This window comes from Haemaphysalis longicornis, unplaced genomic scaffold (assembly GCF_048455015.1).
Source record: "Haemaphysalis longicornis isolate Haplotype H1 unplaced genomic scaffold, Haemaphysalis longicornis Haplotype H1 scaffold_34, whole genome shotgun sequence".
NCBI lineage: Eukaryota > Metazoa > Arthropoda > Arachnida > Ixodida > Ixodidae > Haemaphysalis > Haemaphysalis longicornis.
Window position 1 is genome coordinate 3,096,089 of NW_027526351.1, and position 23,633 is coordinate 3,119,721.

General features: G+C 46.6%; 1 protein-coding gene across 1 annotated transcript; it reads left to right on the forward strand.

Annotated features, from left to right (window-relative positions):
* Positions 1 to 8,181: 8,181 nt before the first annotated feature.
* LOC144177923 (uncharacterized) lies at positions 8,182 to 10,141 on the forward strand. The gene has a single exon (XM_077705507.1). The coding sequence runs from the start codon at positions 8,228 to 8,230 to the stop codon at positions 9,719 to 9,721; it is 1,494 nt and encodes a 497-aa protein (XP_077561633.1). The 5' UTR covers positions 8,182 to 8,227; the 3' UTR covers positions 9,722 to 10,141.
* The last annotated feature ends 13,492 nt before the right edge of the window (positions 10,142 to 23,633 follow it).

The window sequence follows — 23,633 nt, forward strand, 5'->3', positions numbered from 1 at the left end:
GACTCCTGTTCTAGGAAGCAGACAGCACATTGCGCGCCAACAGACCAATTGATACCATCTGTGGTCTGACATTGCCAAAATCACAACACATTAAATTTTCGTTTCGGATTTGCATCAGCAAGGCGGCAGCCCGGTAAGGCGAATAAAACTCATCCTTGTGGAAAGCTGCCAACGATTGTTGTTGGGTTGTTTTTACACAGTCGCATTGTGGGAAGGTCAAACTGGATGTTGCTAATGGCATGCTGGTTGCCCAGAATTTCACATTTCGTTTGGTCAGCCTTGCACTTTGCTATTGCGACTAGCAGCAGAATAACATCGCAAGATTGATTCGCATACATTTCTTTATGTGCAACGACGCAGAGAGTGTTGAAAGTGTTGTGGTGGATGTGAAGAGGAAAGTGCATGAGAAACAACGACCTTTATGGTTCGTGGAAGAGAAAAGCCAAAATTGGAATTGTTGATGATGATGATCGTTTGAGTTTATTGCCGCTAGGCCAACAAGGGCAAAGAACGCCAAAGACAAAGTTATTTAATGAGGACGGATCTGCAATTAAATATAAATTGTCGAGTAAAAACAACAGTGAACCGATTGCATAAAGATAGCTAGTGTATAGGGCCAGTGTGATTATGCATGATATGGAAGAAGCAGTCAAAACTGGACATTTGATGAAAACTGGAAAATATGCTTGTTAGAAAACATTGGGTTGGGTTGTCGGCCAATAAGTGTTGATGGGTGTAGTGGGATGTGTTGTCTGCGCAGTTCCGGAAAATCTTTGCGTCGTTAGGTGTCGAGTACCTTGCATTGAATGAGTATGTGGACTACGGAGAGGGCCTCCCCACACCTGCTGCGTTGGGGTCTAGAAGATCCGGTGAGCAGATACGACTGAGTTGCATTCGTCGCCCTATCCGTATCCTAGCCAAGGTGACTTCCGAGTACCTGTTGTGTGAGTCAGCTGTGTAACTTCCCAAGTGTGGCTTGATTACTTGTAGTTTGTTCTCTGTCTGTTCATTCCAATGTATTTGCCATGCTCTACGCAAGTGTTGTCTTATGTGTAGCTTGAGGTCTGTATAGGGCACCGTTCTAAAGCCTACAGAGTTTCTGAGTGCAGCAGCAGCGGCCCTCTCGTCTGCCAACTCATTCCAAGCGATCCCAGCGTGTCCGGGGACACCGCAGTGGAGCAGCTCATGCCTTTGCGCATACACTGACATAATAGCGTTGAACAAAAGAATAACTATGTGGGTTTTGGGAGGCTTGTGCGATGATAGTGCGGAAACAACACTCAAGGAATCTGTACAGATGACGCAATTTGGAATTTGGTTTTCAAGAATGTGTTGTACGAGTATTGTTCGGTATGCTTCTGCTGAAAACGAAAATACTTGTGTGAACGCTCGCGGTTCTGGCTGCATTGAAATTCGGACGATGAGCCGCGCAGGACAGCATGGTGGATGTTCTAGAAGGGTTACTGTAAAATTTTACGCATGGGTATTTAAAATGCCGAAACAGAACGTTAGGCAGTATAGCAGCTCGTGGTGCGCAATTTTTGTCAGCTTTCATAAAAGAAGGGCGCAGTACGCAGGGCGAACGCTCCAACGCGGTAAATTGTCTGAAAGCGATGATCTGTACACATCTCGCTCTCTCACTCTAAGTGAAAACGGCAGAGGAACGGATGGATGATTTACAAACAGCAGAGATGTGGATGTATTGTTAAGGACTGGATAAAAAGGATGGTTATTCAGCGAGGTAATTTTAAAAGTATAAGCAAGTCCATGTACGTCCGTTGGTTCTCAAAGCACCACTCGTTACAATCGACATAGACTTTGGACCGGACTAGTGCGAAAAGCTCCCCACGCAAGACGAACCCACAAGTGTAGCAATAAGTGCAGCATTCGCAAGGCTGTTCTAGCTGTCATAGTCCAAACGAGACCCAACCAAAGCAATATACAAGCACAGAAGGAGTTTTTTCTCAGCCCCATATGATTGGTGGGAGAGAACCTTCAGGATATTCATTGTTTTCAGACTATTATGCCTAAATTCCTTGATGTGTAGAATAAATATGCGTTTTTGCGTAAACAACACCTAGAAACTTGTGCTTCTTGTTCACAGGAAGCGACACGCCATTAAATGTAATGTCTGGGTCCGGATGCACCCCACGCTTTCTCGAGAACATAACGCAAGAGGTTATCGAGGACTCAGAGTAAAGCCATTCTTGTCTATAGAACCGGCAAGTTTCTTGACACCGAGCTCGGCTTGACGTCCGGAGATTGACATACTACATGATTTAAAGAATATCTGGACGTCATCTACATACACGAAAAGAGAGATTGTAGGTGCCAATTCCTCCACAAGAGAATTTTTCCTGATTATGAAAGGGGTGCAGCTCATTCCGCTATGGCCTCCCCTGGTTGCGCGAGGCACACCCGGCGTGGGGATGGACTTTTCGGCGGCGTCGACGATGTGCGCCATAAGGACTCGGGCAGCTTCTTTAACATGTAGGTGTCCTATGGATATCTGGTGTACTTTGGATGTTCCTGTAAATGTATTCCAGTTAGCTCTTTCTTCACTAGAACTGTTTTGGGGAGATGGACATCATGAGCCTTTACCGACATATGTTCGTGAGGTGGAAAGTAGTCACTACCATATAGGTCCGTGCCCACGCCCCACTGAAGACAAGGAAAGACAACTGTGGAGCCAATAGCCAAGTCAAGATATGAGTATGTGTTGTGTCCTATGTTATGGTATGTATGCTGTTTCTTATTGAAAAAGCATGCTCCAGAGGCTGTTAAAACGTCTCTATCAGGCGACCTTGGGCATCCGTGCGATAAGAGCCCCAAAGAGAATTGTATGCATTAGGGTCCCCTGTTATGATGTATGGTTCGGGCAGCTGGTCGACCAGCACCTCAGAGTCAGAGCTGGAAAGTGCTAGTTCTGGAGGAAGGTAAATAGAGCATACCGTTATCAGAATATTAAATATTTTTACATGTGTGGTGTGTTAAGCAGGGTAAACCCCTGTTTAATGGTGTATACGGGTTATTGCACTTGGTACAATCTCCAAGTGATCGATACGTGCCCTGTTTCCTGGTCAGCCGGCTAGCACGAAGCCGAAGACATAAACGCGTGCCCCGGGCCCCGCACGCTTGATTCGGTCAGCCATGTTTGCTGAGATCTGACTTGCTCTCTCGCAATTCCGTTTTAAGTGCCGCCCCTAATAAATCGGTGCAACACCGTACAGACAATTTTGCCTGCATCTACCGAGACGATCACAGGTGGAGGTGCAGGGTACACCCATGTCCGGATCCCAGACGGACACGAGCGCAGAATGGCCTCGTCTCGTCGACACCCCCGTGCATCGGACCAGTCGCCGCAAGCTCGTTCTGTCCCCAGAACTCTCGGGCCTGCCTAACAACGTACCCCGGAGTCAACCTCTGGTGTTAACTACCCTACCTCAATCTCGAGCACCTCCGCTGATGGCCACTTCCGAGGTGGTATTTTATCAACCCCGCACCAAGAACGCGTTTCATGGTGAGGCGTTCGAAGATGTTGAAGACTGGGTTGCGCATTTTGAGCGCGTTGCCGATTTCTACCGATGGGATGATCGCGAGAAGATGGGGCAAGTCTATTAGTCGCTGGAGGATGGGGCTCGCAGGTGGTATGAGAATCACGCGAGGAGATTGACGGCTTGGAACGACTTCCGTCAGGAGCTCCAGGAAACCTTTCCGAACACTGACCGACGAGACCAAGCGTGGCGTTTCTGGAGACGCGGTTTCAAAAGCCAAACGAGACTGTCGCCATGTTTTCAGGGGGCATGGCTCGACTTTTACGCCGCGTCCATCCAAACATGTCTGAGCTCCCATACCTAATGCACGGAGTCAAGGAGCAGCTGTTTTCTGGGCTTGTTAGAAACCTACCACGCACGGGGCAAGATTTTATCAATAAGGCCACGGCTGTCGAGCGGGCTGTGCAACAGCGCAGCCGACAATATGCCCGAATTACAACCAGAAGTCGCACCGATGTCGCTAGTATGAACTGTTACAAGAGGTCTTTGCTGACCTAATACGGCCAGTTCTTCGCGAAGAGCTAAATAATCTTGTTATTTCGTCCCAGCAGTCGGCTCCTTCTCTGGCCAGGATGGTGCGCGAGGAGATACACCAAGTGTTCTCACCATTTGATCCCCCGAAACAACATTGCCCTACGAGCTACGCCGCGGCTATTCGTCAGCAACCGCCAACACTGCCGACTCTACCGCCCCCGCCACGCTGCCAGCCAATCTTGCAGGTACATCCTTGGCCCACACAGGAACCTGCTGTCCCGCCACGTCGCCAGCCACCCCTGCCGTTACATCCTTGGCCCACACAGGAACCTTCTCTAGGTACGCCAGTATGAAAGATGAACTTGTGGCGCACAGCAGACGGGCGCCCGTTGTGCTACCACTGTGGTGAACCTGGCCTCATACAGTGACGCTGCACCTATCGCGGCATTGGTCTTTCCGGATTCTCTCGTACAGCTCCTCGTCCGCGTTTGGGACAGCGGACTGCCGATATCGCCAATTATTTCCCCGCCGAAAACGCTACGTCTCCCGACTGTCATCGATCACGCTCGCGATCTCCCGCCGCCGAGTTCTCGCCGACCCATCGTAACCCTGGAGACAGCCATCCGGGAAGGTTTCCCAGCCACCGGCGCGAAAACTAGGCGAAGCAACCTCCGGAGGCAAGGTGGCTGAAGACCACAAATGTAAAGACCTTCAAGCGACGCAGACGACGTTTCAAGATAAAGCAACAAAGACGCAACAGATTACCGACATATTACCACCCCAATGCAAGTACACGACGACGACGCGACTAAATACTGACAGATTCGCGAATGCGACCTTCCTATTACCATCGACGGGCATGAGGTGACCACGTTACTCGACACCGGCGGGGATTATACAATCATGAGCCAAGAACTTTCCCACCATTTACGGAAGGTCAAGACTCTGGGATGGCCCGCAGTTTCGATCTGCTAGAGGTCACCTCATGACGCCAGTTGGGAAATGTACAGCACGGATTGGTTTGTGGGGCGCTCACTTTGGTGGTATTTTTGTCGTTCTTCAGCGGTGCTGCAAGGACCTGATCTTGGGTATCGATTTTCTGCGCGAGTACAATGCCGTTATAGATAATGGAGAGCGCCTGGTGAGAAAATCCACAAACCCATCTCGCGAACAGCTAACCGACCAGCGCCGTTTGCAACTTCATATCGCCAATGAAGACGTGAGCCTGCCACCGCGATCCTGTGCATTCGTTCCGATATGAAGCGACGATCCCTGCACCGCCGACTGGGTTGCCGAACTGCATACTGCGCTCTTTTTCGACCAAGACTTTGCCATCGCAATAGGCCTTGTGCGCCTGTCAGGCGGCTGCACTAATGCATTGTGGACGAATTTCTCCACCGAACGCCGGCACATCGCGAGAGGGAATACATTAGCATTTACGGTATCGACAAAGGAGAATGCTATTTTCAGCTTCAAACCAGCCCAACCATAACGGCAAGCGCTAAATTCACAGTCGAGGTCAACACCAACCTTTCATCGGAAAACCACCGAGCGCGCCTTGACTTCCTTCAGCACTACGAGGACTACTTTTCGACAACGACTGGTGTCGGCCCGACACATTTCACAAAACATCGAATAATTACCGAGGAAACGACGAGATCTATACGCCAGAACCCTTACCTGTGGCCTCCAAGGAGCGAGACGCGATAAGGCGGCAAGTACAGCAAATGCTGGAAGACGACTTCATCGTGCCGTCGAATAGCCCCTGGGCGTCTCCGGTCATTTTGGTCAAAAAGAATGATGGGACATTGTAATTTTGTGTGGAGTATCACAAGCTCAACCATGTGAAAAAAAGTCGTTCACCCGTTGCCTCGGATTGAGGACTCGTTAGACAGACTGCGAAGCGCCCGCTATTTTTCGTCCATAGATATTAAAACCGGATATTGACACATGGAAGTTGATGAAAGAGACCGGGAGAAAACTGTTTTTGTTACTGTGGATGGACTTTAAGAATTCAAAGTTTTAACCTCTGCATTGTTCATGGTCTCGGCTACTTTTCAAAAACCTATGGACACCGTGCTGTCGGGCCTCAAGTGGCTAACATGCTTGGTATACTTGGACGACGTGGTCGTATTTTCAACAACGCTCGAAGAACACCTGGAACGTCTTCAGTCGGTCTTCGACGCCATAAGATCGGTCAGACTTACGCTGAAACCTGAGAAATGCCACTTTTAATACGAGGAACTGTTGTTCCTTGGCTATGTGGTCAGCCCTGCCGGAGTTCATCCTGATCCTGGTAAGGTAGAAGCGGTCGCCCAGTTCCCCACGCCCGTCAACCATGAAGTCGTGAGGTGTTTTTTAGGCCTGTGCTCCTACTACCGGTGATTTATTAAGACCTTCCTCCACATGGCGGCGCCCCTGCCTCGTCTTACGCGGGATGATGTCGCATTCTTATGGAGTGACGAACAACCGAGAGCGTTCGACGAACTGTGGCAACAGCTGCAAATGCCACCAGTGCGGGGCATTTTTGACGAAAACGCCGCCACCACGCTCTATACGGACGCAGTAACAATGGACTTGGGGCTGTCCTTCTGCAATGGCAAGACGGTGTCAAGATAGTTATAGCGTATGCCAGCAGAACACTCTCACGGACTGAAGCGAGCTATTCGGCAACCGAAAAGGAGTGTCTGGCCATCGTATGGACGGTGCTCAAATTTCGACCGTACCTATATAGGCGTCCGTTCACGGTGCTCAGGAATCACCACTCACTCTGCTGGATAATTAGCTTAAAAGACCCTTCCGTACGCTTAGCACGCTGAAGCCGAAGGCTACAAGAGTTTGATGTCACTGTCGTGTACAAGTCCGGTCAACAACATGCCGATGCCGACTGTCTCTCGCGAGCACTAGCTATTGTAGAGTCGTCAAATGACTACGGCAATGACGACGCATTTCTTGGCGAGCTCGACGCATCCTGTCTGTCGGAGTATCAAGACGCATATCCTGAGCTGCGGCCACTCATAGAAGTCTCGGAAGGACGGACTTCCACTGTGCAGAAGCCGTTTTTGAGGGGGGTATCATCTTTCGGATTCCGGAATGGAGTTCTATACAGGACAAACTTTTCCTTACGTGGCAGAAGCTACCTTCTTGTGGATGCCGCAACCCTCCGCAACGAAGTTTTGCGGGCTTGCCGCGACGAGCCGACAGCGGGTCACCTAGGCTATACCCGTACCATGGCCAGGATCCAGCCATCCTATTGGTTGCCCAAGCTGGCAGCCACGGTGCGACACTGCGTTTGCACGTGTCACGAGTGCCAACGTCCTAAAGCACCGCCACTCCGACCAGCGGGTCTACTACACCCTGTTCAGATTCCAGCAAAACCTTTTGAGCAGGTCGGAATGGACCTTTTGGGACCATTTCTCACATTGTTCGCTGGTAACAAGTGGATTATAGTTGCCACGGACTCCCTCACTAGGTATGCAGAAACGGAAGCTCTGAAGCGGGGAACCACTCTGGAGGTCGCCTAGTTTTGTGTTACGAAGATTCTTCTCTGCCACGGTGCTCCTGCTATCGTTATTACTGACAGAGGAAAAGCATTTCCTGCTGCCCTCGTCGAGGAGGTCATGTGACTCAGTGGTACCTCCCATCCTAAGTCATCACCCGTAGGGAAACGACCTTAATGAGCGCCTAAACAAGACAATAGCGGACATGCTCAGCATGTACACCGACGTGGAGCACAAGGCATAGGATGCTGCGTTGCCAAGGTTCAACACGGCTCAACAAAACACGACAAGAATGACGCCATTGTCTCTTCTTTATGGCCGAACTGAGACCACCATGCTGGATACAATGTTGCCCCATGGCACCACCGGCGGCAACATGGAGCTGCACGAATTCATGGAACGAGCAGAGGAAGCGCGGCAACTAGCGCGTGTTCGAACAAGACGGCAACAGCTGTACGACTCCCAGGGCCAGAACCTCCACCACAGGACTGCCGTGTACAAACCTGGCAGCAGAGTCTCGGTATGGACTCCCGTCCGACGTCGAGGACTGTGAAAAATTTCTTAAACGGTTTTTTGGACCATATCGGGTGCTGCGCCAGGTTACAGACATAACGTACAAAGTTGTCGACGATAGCCCCGTGTCTCGGTGGGCTCGGTGGCTGCGCCACGGAACAGTCATCTAACCCGCTCTTGTTCGTCATGCAGGTGTATGCTACGTTCGTCATCCACGTACTCTCCTCGGCTTCAGTCGTTGCCGCGACTGACGGACCAGCAGCCCGCGAGCCTTTGTGGCTCGACACCAGCGCGGGTACCAGTACCCAATGCGCCTCCAACCCCAACACTCTGGCCTGTCAAGCGGCGCCCCCGCCCGAGGAAGTATGGATCCTGCAGACATCGGAAATCCCATCTTCATCGACATCAGCAGCAGCTATAAAGCGGCAACATCCCGGCGCGCCGCTCTGTGGGCTCGGTGGCTGCGCCACGGAAGAGTCATCTAACCCGCTCTTGTTCGTCATGCAGGTGTATGCCACGTTCGTCATCCACGTACTCTCCTCGGCTTCACTCGTTGCCGCGACTGACGGACCAGCAGCCCGCGAGCCTTTGTGGCTCGACACCAGCGCGGGTACCAGTACCCAATGCGCCTCCAACCCCAACACTCTGGCCTGTCAAGCGGCGCCCCCGCCCGAGGAAGTATGGATCCTGCAGACATCGGAAATCCCATCTTCATCGACATCAGCAGCAGCTATAAAGCGGCAACATCCCGGCGCGCCGCTCTGTGGGCTCGGTGGCTGCGCCACGGAACAGTCATCTAACCCGCTCTTGTTCGTCATGCAGGTTAGTAGACAAAGCTCTCTGTTTTCTAAAAAATCAAGCAATTACTGTCTGGTACAGCTGCCGAGCCCGCAGTGTTGTGTATGCATGGCCTTCGAATGCATTGATGTCATACATTGTTTATTGATATTACTGTCTGGGGACATTGAAAGCAATCCAGGGCCTCTTGATGATAGTGCCGTTATTCTCGATGAGCTAAAAAAAATATCTGCTGGGCAGGCTACGCTTCTCTCCGAGGTGCAAGACCTAAAAACGCAACTGCATACTACGGAAAAAACTATCAGTGACCTAAGTAATAGAATAACGCAGCTCGAAAAACACTACCAAAGCCTTTCAACCGTTCAAACACAAATAACGGCGTTAGAGACCGGTGTAGGCGCCACAGCTCGTCACATTCAAACGCTGGAGGCCCGGTTTGACGATGCGGAAAACCGCTCGCGACGGAACAACCTAATATTCTATGGTCTTCCAGATACTAACCATTCTGAAACTTTCTCTGAGTCCGAAGAACTAATTAGGAGCCTCTGCAGCGAACACTTAAACGTTGAAATTGACCCGAAAGAACTTGAAAGGGCACATAGGCTCGGCCGTCACAAGCCTGGCCAGAACCGCCCGGTCATTGTAAAATGTACATCCTTTAAAACTAAAGAAACAATCCTGTCTAACGGCAAAAAACTAAAAGGCACAACTTACTCAATAGGGCAGGATTTCTCTCGTTCGGTCCAAAATTCACGGAAACACCTCATTGCCTTCGCTAGAAGCAAATCCACCGCTTTTTCATGCCCTTACAAAACGTTGCTGCTTGGCTTAAAGCGGTACGTCTTCGATGAAATGACACAAACCGTCAAAGAAATCACGTAGCAATCCAAAAAGCACCGCCAACCGTCACACCGCCCATGCAATCGATTACGTCCAAATATTTCCACTTCCGTAATCTACACTAACGCCCGCAGTTTTCTTTCTAAGCGCGAGCAAATATCTAATCTTGTTTTGTCATCCGACAGCAATATACTCGTTATAACCGAAACGTGGCTGTCAAGTGACGTTACGGACAAAGAAATCCTGGCTGATCTCCCGAATTTTGACGTTTTTCGGAACGACCGCAAAGGGGCTCGAGGGGGAGGTGTTTTAATCGCCACTAGCAAGTCACTATCGTGCTCAGTTGTTGATATTACATCTGACATAGAAATATTATGGCTTCGTATTCGTTCTACGCCACTAACTCTGCTGCTTGGAGTGTGCTATCGGCCCCCACAAAGCAGCCCAGATTTTCCAGAGAAACTTAACGACATATTGAATTACCTCGCTGTTAAACAACCCAACGCACATGTCCTGCTTTTTGGCGATTTTAACTATCCCGATATTGACTGGAAAGACCAAGTCGCTTTGACAGGGAGCAGTACTGAAACAAAAGAATTCATAAATATCTGCTTGAACTTTAATCTCACCCAGCTGGTATCGGAGCCAACCCGCGTGACAAACAACTCAGCCAACATACTAGACTTGATACTAACAATGCAACCTGACAGTTTATCTTCACTTACATACCTTCGTGAAATCAGCGATCACAAGGTCATACACTCAGTCTGGAATTTCGACCAGTTGTCCCGCAAGCCTCATGCTAAAACTATCAGTCTGTACGATAAAGGAAACTACGAGGCAATAAATTACGAACTTCTAAATTTCTTTCCGGACTTCGAAGCAGAGGCAATAAATTACGAACTTCTAAATTTCTTTCCGGACTTCGAAGCAGACTTTTGGAACAGATCAATAGAGGACAACTGGACGATTTTCAAAAACAAAATAGGGGAATTGGCAAGAAAGTACATACCGAAAACCACATTTCGCGCATCTTGTCAGAAACCATGGTTCACAAAAACCCTGAAAAAACTAGACAATAAGAAGAAACTATTATTTCGGGCTGCCAAGATAAAACCTATAGCTCAGAATTGGGATAAATACTACGCGGCCGAAAAAGCATATTTGCTCGCCATACGCAGCGCGAAACACTCGTTTTTTCACACAGACTTGCCCAAGATTCTAACCAATAACCCCAGAAAATTTTGGCAAATCATTAACCCGCAGGAATCCCGCACTGTTACATTGAAAAATGAAGCTGGCGATGATATGAGTCCTGCTGACAGCGCTGAATTGTTCAATGCTGCCTTTTCATCTGTTTTTACCAACGAAACCCATATACCGTTTCCTGCGTTACCGAACTGTATCCTGTCTAATATGTCGCCTATCACATTTGTTCCATCGGGTGTATTGTCTGTTATCGAAAAATTGAAACTGTCTTCTTCAGCAGGTGTGGACGAAATCAATTCTAAAATTCTTAAAAACACGAAATCTATTTCTTCAGTGATTTTGTCATTGTTATTCTCACAGTCACTTCGCACAGGCCACTTACCAGATGACTGGAAGGTGGGGAAGATCACTCCGGTCTTTAAATCAGGTAGCAAAGACAGCCCCCTTAATTATCGCCCAATCTCTCTTACAAGCGTACCCTGTAAAATCATGGAACACGTCATCTACTCCCAAATCATTCACTTTCTTGACGCCAATAACTTCTTCCATCCTGCCCAGCACGGGTTCCGTAAGGGCTACTCTTGCGAAACCCAATTAGCCCTTTTTGTCCAGGATCTGCACACAAGTCTCGATACTAACCTACCGACTGACGTAATATTTCTGGATTTCTCAAAAGCGTTCGACAAGGTACCTCATAAGAGACTGCTAATGAAACTTAGATCTTTAAATATACACACTGATATTTTAACTTGGATTGAGGAATTTCTAACTAACCGCTCCCAGTTTGTTTCACTCGATGAAGTGCCCTCTAACCCCCTTCCAGTAACATCAGGTGTCCCACAAGGCTCCGTTCTCGGTCCCCTTCTCTTCTTAATTTACATTAATGACCTAGCTTCGTATGTCTCCTCTAGTATCCGTTTGTTTGCTGACGACTGTGTAATCTATCGCTCAATCACTAACCCGACAGATCAAACCGCTATTCAAGATGACCTTAACCACGTGCAGGAATGGTGTGACACCTGGCTTATGAAACTTAACCCCGACAAATGTAAAACAGTCTCTTTCCACCGCCGTCGCAACCCCTCTTTGTTCCCTTACACAATCGCTAACGTCGCCCTCGAACACGTGCAATCATATAAGTATCTCGGTGTCACCCTATGCAATGATCTTAACTGGCGTCTGCATGTTACTAACATTATATCGTCTGCAAACAAATCTTTAGGTTTTCTGAAACGTCACCTTCGCCACGCCCCCCAGAATGTCAAGCTGCAGGCGTACAAATCCCTTATCCGCTCTAAATTGGAATATGCATCTGCAATCTGGAACCCACACCAAGCATATCTCATCGACTCACTTGAAGCAGTTCAAAACCGTGCTACTAGGTTCATTCATTCTTCATATGCGTATAATATTAGTGTGTCATCCCTCAAAAAAGAATCTGCTCTTTTAAACCTTGACGTCCGCCGTCGCATTTCCAGCCTCTGCCTGTTTCAGAAAATTTTTCATAGCCCTTTCCGTCATCCCTACATCATTCCACCAGCCCGCGTATCTCACCGCACTCGTCATCCACTTCAAGTTGCCCGTCCACGTATTAGAACGACCACTTTTTCTATGTCCTTTTTTTTACGGACTGCATACGACTGGAATGATCTTCCCCACGACGTCGTGGCCATTTCCTGTCCAGCAACATTTTTCGACCAACTGTCTGCACATCTTTCGCAATGAAAACCCCTGCCAATAATAAAAAAAACTTTATTTGTTAACCCACCCCTTATGTAATACCCCCTCGGGGGTCTTTAAGGAAATAAAGTGAAGTGAAGTGAAGTCTCTACGCCCCAGCAACCGCTGCTCTGCCGCGTTGTTGTAGTGCGCATGAAGCCATCCTTCGATCATTGCCGGACTCATTTGGACAACACCATAAGTGCATCTATCATTTTCGATTACTCTGGGAGCATCGGGGCGATGCTATTTCGGCGGGGGTAAAATGTCGCGTGGATTGTGTGTTAAGCAGGGCAATTCCCGGTATAAAGTGTGTACGGGTTATTGCACTTGGTACAATCTCCAAGTGACGAATACGCGCTGTATTTGCTGGTCAGCCAGCTAGCACGAAGACGAAGACATAAACGCGTGTCCCCGACCTGGCGCGCTTGATTTCGTCAGCCATTTTCGCTGAGGTCTGACGTTCTCTCTCACCTTTAAATTTTAGGCACCGCCCCTAATAAATCGGTGCAACACCGTACAGCCGATTTTGCCTCCGTCTATCGCGACGCAACAATATTATTATGCGAATTGCCACAGCCTCAAGGACACTGTTCAGAGTGATACGGCGGCATGCTATGTATTTCCAGGCGATTATTGCCACACCACCAGAAGAGTGTGTGCAACCATCCCTATCCGTCCTGAACACCATATAGCTATTTAAGAAATGTGTGTGCATGGAATCCAGATGTGTTTTCTGAACACACCGGCGCGCCGCCGCCGGTAGCAGATCACGGAGGCCACGCTTCACCATCTGAAAGGATGGCTATAAGGCGAGTTTGTCGTTCCATTCATACGCCGGTTGGTAGCGCTGTCGTGAGCACGTTTCGTACCTCCCGTTGCGGCCAAAGATTCGTGGGATAAAAGCCGGACGCCACCGCGCTAATGGCACTTTTACTGGCGAGGTCACTTCCGTGACGGATATCACGTCACCAAAATGTTTGTGTAGCCGGGCATAAAACACTTTCATGTTAAAATACAGACGGCGACCCACAACTACATCAACACGTCAGAAGGTCTCACATGTAGAAAACATGTAGAAGGTCGCACATGTGGGCACAAGTCACAAGGTCGCAAATGTAGAATAAGAACTGGGCGGAACCAAGTAAGGTAGTGAAATAAGTCAGAAGGTCGCACATGTAAGATAGAAGGGGTGTATTAAACAGGCCAATATTATGGGAGCAGAGATTGTATGTTTCTTGAAGGCAGTACAATAGCCAGGGTCGGTTGCACGCGTTACAGGTTCGAAGTCTAGGAGATTTCCGGGTGACGTTTGATGATACTCTAAGGTTTACATTTGGAAGCAACTCCGAACAAAAAATATAGCCATGAACAATTTTAAATAAAAAAACTAAGTCAGCTTTGCTTCTTCTTTACTTTAAACAATGAAGAGGATTAGAAATAAGAACAAATTTGAACCATTGTCACTGTGACTGGAGAAACGACGTTCGTGGATATATATGAACTATTTTTCACATTTTCGAGGTTATAACTGTTCGACGTGCACATGCTGTTCCAAACAACAAAGGCATATTCTAAAACAGGACGGACAACACACAAATAAAGCTTCAGTAGTGAGATAGCGTTGCTATATTCTATTGATATTTTACAGATAAACGCCAAGCGGCGTACGGCGTGCTTAGAAATATATTCCAGATGACCAGAAAAGTTCAGTGCATTGTCAAAATCCACTCCAAGGTCAGAGGTTCTCGACACAGGTGTTAGTGGCACATTTTTCACAGCGTACGGACAAAAGACGGGGTGTGTTTTACGAGTGTAGGACAGTACCTTCGTTTTAGTGCCACTAAGAGCACGTTTGTTTGCGGAGCACCAGTTTCTAAATGCATCAACATCGGATTTAAGAGCGATGCAGTCTGCAACGCTACTAACTTCTTTAAATATTTTGATGTCATCTGCATAAATCAGAAAACAAGAGTCCTTATAGAGGCTGAGACGTCATTAACAAACGAAGAAAGCAAAACGGGCCCGAGAACAGATCTCTGAGCCACACCACTCGAAGAATGGTAAGCAGCACATTCTTTATGGTTAACAGCGACAAAAGCCGACCGATTACTAAAATAGCTGCTGAGTAACTCCACGAAAAAAACAGGAATGTTATAAGTAGACAGTTAAGGCAGAAGGAAGAGATGGTCAACGACGTCAAACGCTTTTTAAAGGTCCCAGTACACGGTATCGAGCTGCCCCGTCCATGCACCGCATCCGAGGCACAAGGAGGCATAAAATACACAAGGTTCGTAGTAGTTAAAGGGCCAGATACAAAACCGTGTTGCTCAGGAAGAAGGGTGTATTTGACGCTACTCGACAACATTGCGTGGAAAATTTATTCAAGCAGTTGGCTTGCCGAGCAGAGGAGAGAAATTGGCATATAGTTTTCAATATTTGTTTTCACCGTAAATGTGTACACAGGAACAATACGTGCGACTTTTCAAAGGCGTGGAGAGAGAGAGAGAGAAACAACTTTCGCTGAGCCCATTTCAGGTGACGCTCGCAGGCGTCAGACGGGGTGGAACCCTAGTCACGAGTCCCATATGAGTCCAATAGCTCCTGGCCCCTGGACGCGAGCTCTTGCTGCGTCGACAGGTCGGGGCTGGACATCAAGATCTCCCATCGCTCGGGTAGGGGGGGAAGGGGAAGGGGGAGGGAAGGTAGAGGGTTCTTGAGCTCAGTACACTCCGCCAGTATGTGCGGCAGGGTGCCTTCCGTCTTTTTGCAGAACGGGCAGATGGGGTCGTGTTCTGCCGGGAACATCTTGTTCAATAAAGCTGGGTGCGCCAGTGACCCCGCTTGTGCGCGGCGCACTATTGTTTGTTGCTTGCGGTGATTTTATACAGTTGTTAAATATAGAAGCGATAATCGGAGCTAAAGTACATAATAAAGAATACGCCGACCACCAGAGAAAATAAAATAAAACAACTAAAACAATGACGTTTCGGCACCCCGAACGGGAGCCTTGTTCACACTAGTCGGAGCTAGTATGAACCCGCAAGCTTTTAGTAGAGGGGGGGAAGATTCCATCCGGACCAGAGTAAAAAGATGGCTTTAGCTGTTTAAACGTGATGAGAACTTCCTGTTCATGTATAAGGATGATACGGAATTCCGAAGAAGACAGTTGGCGGGTGCAGGAGAGCGTATTGGGTCGAAATACGAAACTAAATTGCTCAGCAAACGCATCGGTAAGAGTAGTGATATCGTTTACCTTACCATCGAGAAGGCTGATGTTTTCTCGGCTCTTCGCCCAGCAGCGACAACAGACGTACTGCCAGAAGCATTTGGAACTCAAGGTAGCAACATTTTCGACAGCATAGATGTAAAGTTACCCATCCCGCTTATAGAGCACTTTGCACAAAGTTGCACCAACTCGCCCACCAAGAAGTTCTTCTAAACGGCCTTTAATATACTATTCGCTATAGCCATGACTCACTATTTGCCCGCCGTGCCTTCCTTTGTGCACGCTTCTGATGTTTCAAAGCAACGTGGTGCTCACTTTAAAAGCAAGCGGAAAATTTAGAATTCTTATGCTGTTCACCCGGGATGAATCTTCGCATACCTTCTTACATAATATAAAAGAATTGCTCGACTTGCTCATCAAACGAATCAGAGTTCAAAATACCAGACCAATCAACATCCGGCAGATAATTATAAAAACATATGCAGTCCCCAGCAACAACAAATTAAAAGCAGGACAAACAGATGGAAGGAGCGAATGAACTGAAGGGAACATGGAAAAGAAACTTACAATGGGGGATGATACATTTCAGGACACACAAGATGAAAGTCCTACTTGGGAACACTTAGAGAACGAAGATTTGAAAAGCATAGGTCATGCGTGTTGCCGCTGCAGTTTTTACACCATTATTTCTTGCTGTTAGTAAAAGAAATGAAGTCTAGAGGGCAGGTGCCTTTCCTTATGGCATTGTGCTTCTGATGGTGGATGGTACCATCCAACCAGCTGGTTCCAGGAGCGTTAACATAACCAGTGAACAAAAGTTATGACAGGCATTTGAGGTAACGACGTTTGCTATGGCCGAAATGCCAGACTCATACTCATGGGGATGTAGCCAACCAATAGAACTGGAGAACTTCAGGGAGGTCACCCCGCAAAGAAGACATAAAACCCCATCCCCTTCAGCGGCATTTCAGTGGGGTTGGCGGCACTAGAGCAACAATGTCGCTGAAACGTGCGTGGCTTATTTCGCGGAATGTCCCGCTCGTGCTCAGTGCTCCAACATCGACCGACCAAGTCTAGCTCAGCACCGACTTCATCTTGTGACGTCATCGAAGCCAACCTATGGAACAGGAGAACTTCAGGGTCGTAACGCAGCAATTTCGAAAAATATCCCCCTCCGCTTCAGCAGCACTTCAGTAGGAGCGGCGGCACTACAGCAACAATGTCGCTGAACCATGCGTGGCTTATATTGTAGGTTTGGTATTATGCCCCTGTATCTTATCTTTCTGGCAATCCTTTTTTGATTGTTCTGCCGATCCCAGCAAATTGCTTTGACATTCTGTTCAAGTTGTGGTCAGAATTGGTGCTAATGCTTTCTGGGGACATTGAACTCAATCTTGGACAAACTGTTGAGGAAATGCTTGAGACAATTTTACAACACAATCTCAAATAGAAGCTAGGGTAACTCAGATAGAAGAAAAAGTGGAACCTGTGTCTCATTTTGCTGCTAGGATAAATAACCTTGACGTTGCTGTTGAAAGCCTCAAGTGCACGACTGAACAGCTGCAATAAAGGTTAAACGAATGGAAAGACAGGGCTCGAAGAAATAATCTTTTTGTCTTTGGTGTCACTGAAACTGTTAACAAGACACGACAGGACATTGAAGAGAAAGTATAAAAACATATTCTGAACCCGCTTTGGTGTTACAGTGTCGTCAGTAGAAATAATTCACTGCATTGGTGAGAAGGAAAGCGAACAGGACAGACCAGTAATTGTAAGATTCTGCGACTACGATGCATATAAGCCATATTTCAGAGCTGCAAAAAAATTGAAAGGTACGAATATCAGTATCTCCGACGACTACTCAAAAGGAACGTTAGAAAAAAAAATGCTCTGGCGCTCAGCTTATGGCAATAAGCGTAATGGTCCGAAGGTAAAGCTTGTTCGTGATAAGCTTTACATCGACGACGTTGTTATACGTGGGATTCCCATTCCAATACACGCGTGGAAGTTAAGAAGCCTCATAGCGAAGCACGCCGCCCAGACTTAAAAAGAATAGTACGGCACAATGCTGATAAAACGTGAATGCACAAAGCGTCTTAAACAAAAAAGAAGAACTAGAATCGTTGACACTAATTCATGGCCCTGACTTTGTGGCTCGAAAAGAAACTTTTCTGACAGAAGAGATTGGAGATACGGATGTTTTTCCAATTTAATTTCGTGTACTCCGCAATAACAGACTACCCCGAGGCGGGGGGTTGCTTTAGTAATTAGGAAAACGCTTGGGTATAAATTATTCTCGCCCAATAAAGACTGTGAGAATGTGTGGTGCGAATTATTTATGGGAGATACCATGTTATTTATAGGCGTTCTCTATAAACCCCGAGGAACTTCAGTTGAGTTTTGTGAGAAATTGGATGACCACTTGCTACCAATGCAAACAAAAGAAGCAGCGTAATAATCACAGGTGATTATAATTTACCAGGTGTTGACTGGAATTCACGAGATGAGCTGCCGCTGAACATGCCCCTTGAAGAAAATATGCTTTGTATATTGATCAAGTACGTTCTGGTTTAGGTAGTTGACAAGCCCACTCGAGTTCAAGGACAAACCAAGGCATTGTTGGATTTATTTGTTTACCACAGGAAGGGTTTTATTACGAAATCAGTATCGCGAACGGAATCGGAGATCATAAGGTGGCTGCAGCAACTCTTAAAATATTAAATTAGAGCAAAGAATAAATTATAAAAATTAACCATAATAAGTGTGTAACATTTTCCGGCAGCAGACGATACCTGAATTATTGATTACTTAGAAAAGGCTATTGATGCTATCTCACCTACAGAGGACGTAAATGACCCTTGGGAATACTTTAAGACGGTAGTATACGATTGTCTGTCGCATTTTGTTCCACAAAGAGAAAAGCGAGCAGGTAAGGCTAACTTCTTAGAGTGTAGAAGTATCCTTCACTTAAAACGGCGGCTACGTCGCGCCCCTAAGAAAATATCAAGAAATTGCTGTGTTTTTGTCCACATTAACTTCTCAGGTACGAATGGGACTAAAGCAAGCTAATGTAATTTTCTAACTAATGTATTGTTGGAATAAATAACCAACTCTCACCAGATATTTCGGTGGTACCTCTCTAGTTCTCAGTCTGAAATAACTGGGCTTTCTATAAACGGGACCTCCTATAGTGAACTTATTGAGGTTGCTGAAGCACTCAATCATTACTTCAGCACTGTTTTATCTGCAAGTACGCATGATTAAAAAAATGCCGCACGGTCGATGATAATAGTGCCAATCTTCTTACCGTATCTAAAGAGGGTGTAATGGCATTACTGGTTGAATTAAATCATAAAAAGTGACCTTGTCCGGATATGATTCCCAATGAATTTTTGAGGCGCATCTCTGATTGAGTTTCTGGATTTTAGCTAAAATTTAATAATTTATTTTTGTGTATTGCCACTCTACTGAATTATTGGTCATTGGCAAGAGTTGCGCCACTTTTCAAAGCTCGCGACCACCCTAATGTGTGTAATTACCGCCCAATTTCTATCACATTCATGGCTTGCAAAGTCATAGAAAAAACAATTTCAAAATAATTTTTTTATATAGAGAAAGCAATTATCTGTTTTATTAATAAGCAACAAGGTTTTAGAAAAAGCCTTTTAACCGTAACTCAGCTCTATGAAACCATTCATGCTTTCGCTATTGGGATAAACTCAAAAGAAAAAGTCGATGTGATAGAAATTGGTTTCTCTAAAGCCTTTGATATCGTATGTCACCAAAAACTTATTCAAAAATGTTGAAACTTGGTATTGATTCCGAAATGGTAAGATGGGTTGAAGCTTACTGGAGAAATAGGTTGCAGTTTGTTGAAATAAGCGTCGCAGCCTCATCTCTTTTAAGGGTATCCTCGGGTATGCCACAAGGCTCTGTACTAGGACCTTTACTCTTTTTAATTTATGTGAATGACATTGCAACGGATGTTCCATCTTTTGTTGATGTTGTTCTTCCCCGATGATTTCGCCGACGACACCGAAGCAGATGATACGTCCCCCAGTTAAAGGCGCTGGAGCTCCTCTCGGACTGTTTATCTGACCATCTCTTGGAAACCAGAGATTTCGAGCTGATCTAGGTTTGACACCTTGGCTCCTTCATGCTGGTGCTGCATGGACCTATGTTGCAGCGCCCTTTTTGTCGCCGTGACCTCGTTAATAAATTCGAAACCGGTTAATGGGAGGTTCTGTAATAGAACAGAGAATATTTTTTTCTTGACTCCTCGCATGAGGTGCCGCATCGTCTTGTCCTCATCCATGGCGGGGTCTGCCCAGGTGAACAGACAAAACATGTCCTTGGCGTACATGGTGAGGCTGTCATTAGAAGGCTGACTCCTGGCTTGAAGCGCCACATCAGCCCTCTCTTATCGGCCGCCGCTCAAGTAAGACGCTAGTAGGCGTCGGTGGATCTCCTCCCAAGACCTGACCTTTCCTCGGGGTTTGCGAACCACGTTCGTGCACCTTCCTTCAGAGCGAAGTGCACATTACATAGCCTGCACTCCTCATTACATTCGTTGAGTGCAACGTCGCGCTCAAACTGGTCCAGCCAGTACTCCACGTCTTACAAGCGCACCACTATAGAAATCTTCGCCTTACGGGGCTTATCAACCATGTACTGAAGGAAATTGGTAGGTAGAGGAGGCGTGTCCACGACGCCGGTAAGCCGAGGGCCCGCACACTTCAGGCAATCCGCCTGGGCGTCAAGTCATCAGCTCGTGAACGGGTGTAATTTCGATATCTGGGGGCCTTGTAGTAGGCGTCCTTATAGTGCCGGGCATCATGTACCCTGCACCTCACGACTTGTAATGGGGAAAGTAAGTTCTTGGGTTAGTAGCAGTGGGAAACGGAGTTTACTTAGGTGGCGCACTTTTACCTGTAATTCCGCTGTAACCGCTAGCTACAGCATCCAAAACACGCTCCTTTGTGTTTCTCTTCTTCTTGCTTCAGGTGCTCACTTCAATGGCTTCAATTCCAATATTGGGTGTGGACCGCAGGGCCTGCCTGGCAATGATAATATTGTCGTGGCAGTAATGTATTGTGTCGAATTCGAAATGAATCTGGAGAAGAGACTTCCGGTGAAATCCGACACACATTTCCAAGACTGTGGAGCGCTCACCATGAGAGGAGCCTAATATGAAGAGGAAAATAGGGGGTACTCTAGAACCCCCTCCAAGGTCCGAAATCTAGTTAACCTTTTGCAGAGTAGCTCACTCTGTACTGTAGGAAAACTGTAGACAGGGGGTTTCTGGCTGTACATGATACCATTTGCTTTAGGAGGGTTCAAATGTATACAGTTGTTGCTGCCCCAGAACGATTATTGCGGCACATCCCTCTGCAAGGCACAGCTGTCCTGAAGGCCGCTATTGTGCTTAAATATTCTGACATCAATAGCATAGACAAGAAATTCAGATTTTGGTAAGACTTCACATATCGTTGTTAAAGATAATAATCTCTTGTGGGCCCCGCCCGGATCCTTGAGGTACACCATTTGCAGCAGCGTAACTACCAGACATTTTGTTGTTTACATCTACCTAAAAGGTCCGGTCATGGGGATAGTTAGACAACAAGGCCACATGGGCTTCGTCTATACAGGACGCAGTAATCTTGTTAATTAATAATGGATGGCTCGCCAGATCAAGCGCCTTACTGACGTCAAGATAAATGACGTCCAACTGGCCGCTGTCAGAAACTGCAGCCGAAGTCGCTGTCATTAGGCAGGCAAGAATTGTAACCGTCCATCAACATGGGAAAAAGCGGTGCAGATCTGGTATCAGAACCTTCTTAACGCAGGCAGCAAAAATTTGTTGAGAGCGCACTCAAAGAGTCTTGAGGCGACGTAAAGAAGTGAGATCGTACGATAGTTATAACGGCTGAGTTACCCCCAGACTTAAATAAAGGATATCGTCGAACTCTTTCCCCCACATTGTTAATAAAAATCAATCAATCAATCAATCAATGAATCAATCAATCAATCAATCAATGAATCAATCAATCAATCAATGCCTACTATAGTGCCCACGAACAGCCGAAGCCTTCATGCTGGCTCACTGAGAGGGGAAAATGCCGTCCTCAAGTGCGTCAACTGTTTGCATATAAATAGTCAGTGAGCAAGCAAACCACGAAAACGGCAACGAGCATTAAAAATAAACGTGTAATCCACCCAACATTACAAAAGCAATTCGTGCTGGCGCACAGGGGGGGGGGGGGGGGGGGGAAGGCACCAGTGAAATGAATCAACAGCTGGCAAATAAAGAGTCAGTGAGCAACATATAAGGTACCACCAAAACTGCAATGATGGTTAAAAATACAATGATGTAATCAAACCAACATTACACAATCAATACAAACTGTAATGTCTCGTTTATTGCAAAAAATATCGTACAGTAAGCGTAGCGATATGGAAGAGTAAGTGAAAAGAAGAACGTCTTTACAAGTCCGGGTAACGTAAATTTCTAAGTTCAAATGGACACTTGATGTGAATACGGCAAATTATAACGATAAAAAATGCAGGAAAAGAAAAATTATGCGACAATTACAATCGCAGAATCAACACAATATAAAATAACCATCATAAAGCTCCGTGAAATCAATGCACACGTAAGGATGATAAGTGAAGAAAAAGAGCACAGCAAAAATGAACCTAGTCTGTTACATCCCACAAGACCCTGCCAGAAACTCTCGAAAGGAATGGTGAAAACTATCGATCTTTTCGGAGTAAAAATTATGCAGATGCAGCACTATTTGAAGGGGAAAACGTCTGCTGAGAGCTTCAGCTGTTTTAAAAGGGTGGGCGAGCCTTTTGGCCTCGCCCATCCTTTATTCTGGTTTATTGGTTTATTCAAGCAGTTCCGGGCATAAAATAATACCTTGAAGTGGTTTGTACAAGAAAAGAAAGTCTGAGAAGTCCAGCCGCGAACTTAGAGAAATAGCTATAGGGCGAGGCCCCGAAGAAAAACGATGTATAAATATGGAGAAAATTTGATCTGTACACGCTCTGTACGTGGATAGTTAGAACTACAGGTTCCATTCCAAACGGTAGAAGCACATTCTAGTTGCGGATTACAAAGCCTTCTGAATAGTCTGAGGAATGAATAAGGAAACCGGAATTCTTGTGAACACCTGCACAGAGCCCAAAGAGAGCGGTGCGCCCGCCTAGTAAATAAAGGGACGTGAGTTGAGAAAGCTAAGGCACTGTCGAAGAGCACGTGAAAGTTTGTGATCTCTTCAACTCTAGATAGGTAACACCCGTTAATTCTGTGGCAAAATAAAGTGCCTTTAGTTTTGTTTTGGTATATGACATTTGCTTTCGTACTTAAGTTATTCTGCTATCTGAGCACAACTTAAAATATGAGGATACAACTGGATCCAGGGCAATGCAGTCAATTATGGACTCAATCTGTGTGAATATTTTGATGTCGTAGCGTAGAGAAAGAAAGAAGACTTCTTTATTTCAGCTGACACGTCAATCATAAAAAATTTCCCCGCATTTCCCCGAGGGGAAGAATGTGAAAGTGCGAATGCACGAGTTGAATTTGCGCGGTTCGGTAATGTTCGTTAAAGAGAGATCACACACACACACACAACTACAAAGAAAGAAAGATGCATTTATTCACAGACACCTATTTGTGTTGTCGTTGTACTTGATTGCTAGAGCGGATCTCAGCTTTGAAATTTCGTGTCAGTACTCCTTTAAGCGGGTGCATTAGCCCTTCTCACGCCCGATTCCTGGCCAATCCCCCAC

Bases quoted from the DNA above. Each gene is read 5' to 3' on its own strand.
- LOC144177923 (XM_077705507.1), top strand. From the start codon at position 8,228: ATGCAGGTGTATGCTACGTTCGTCATCCACGTACTCTCCTCGGCTTCA.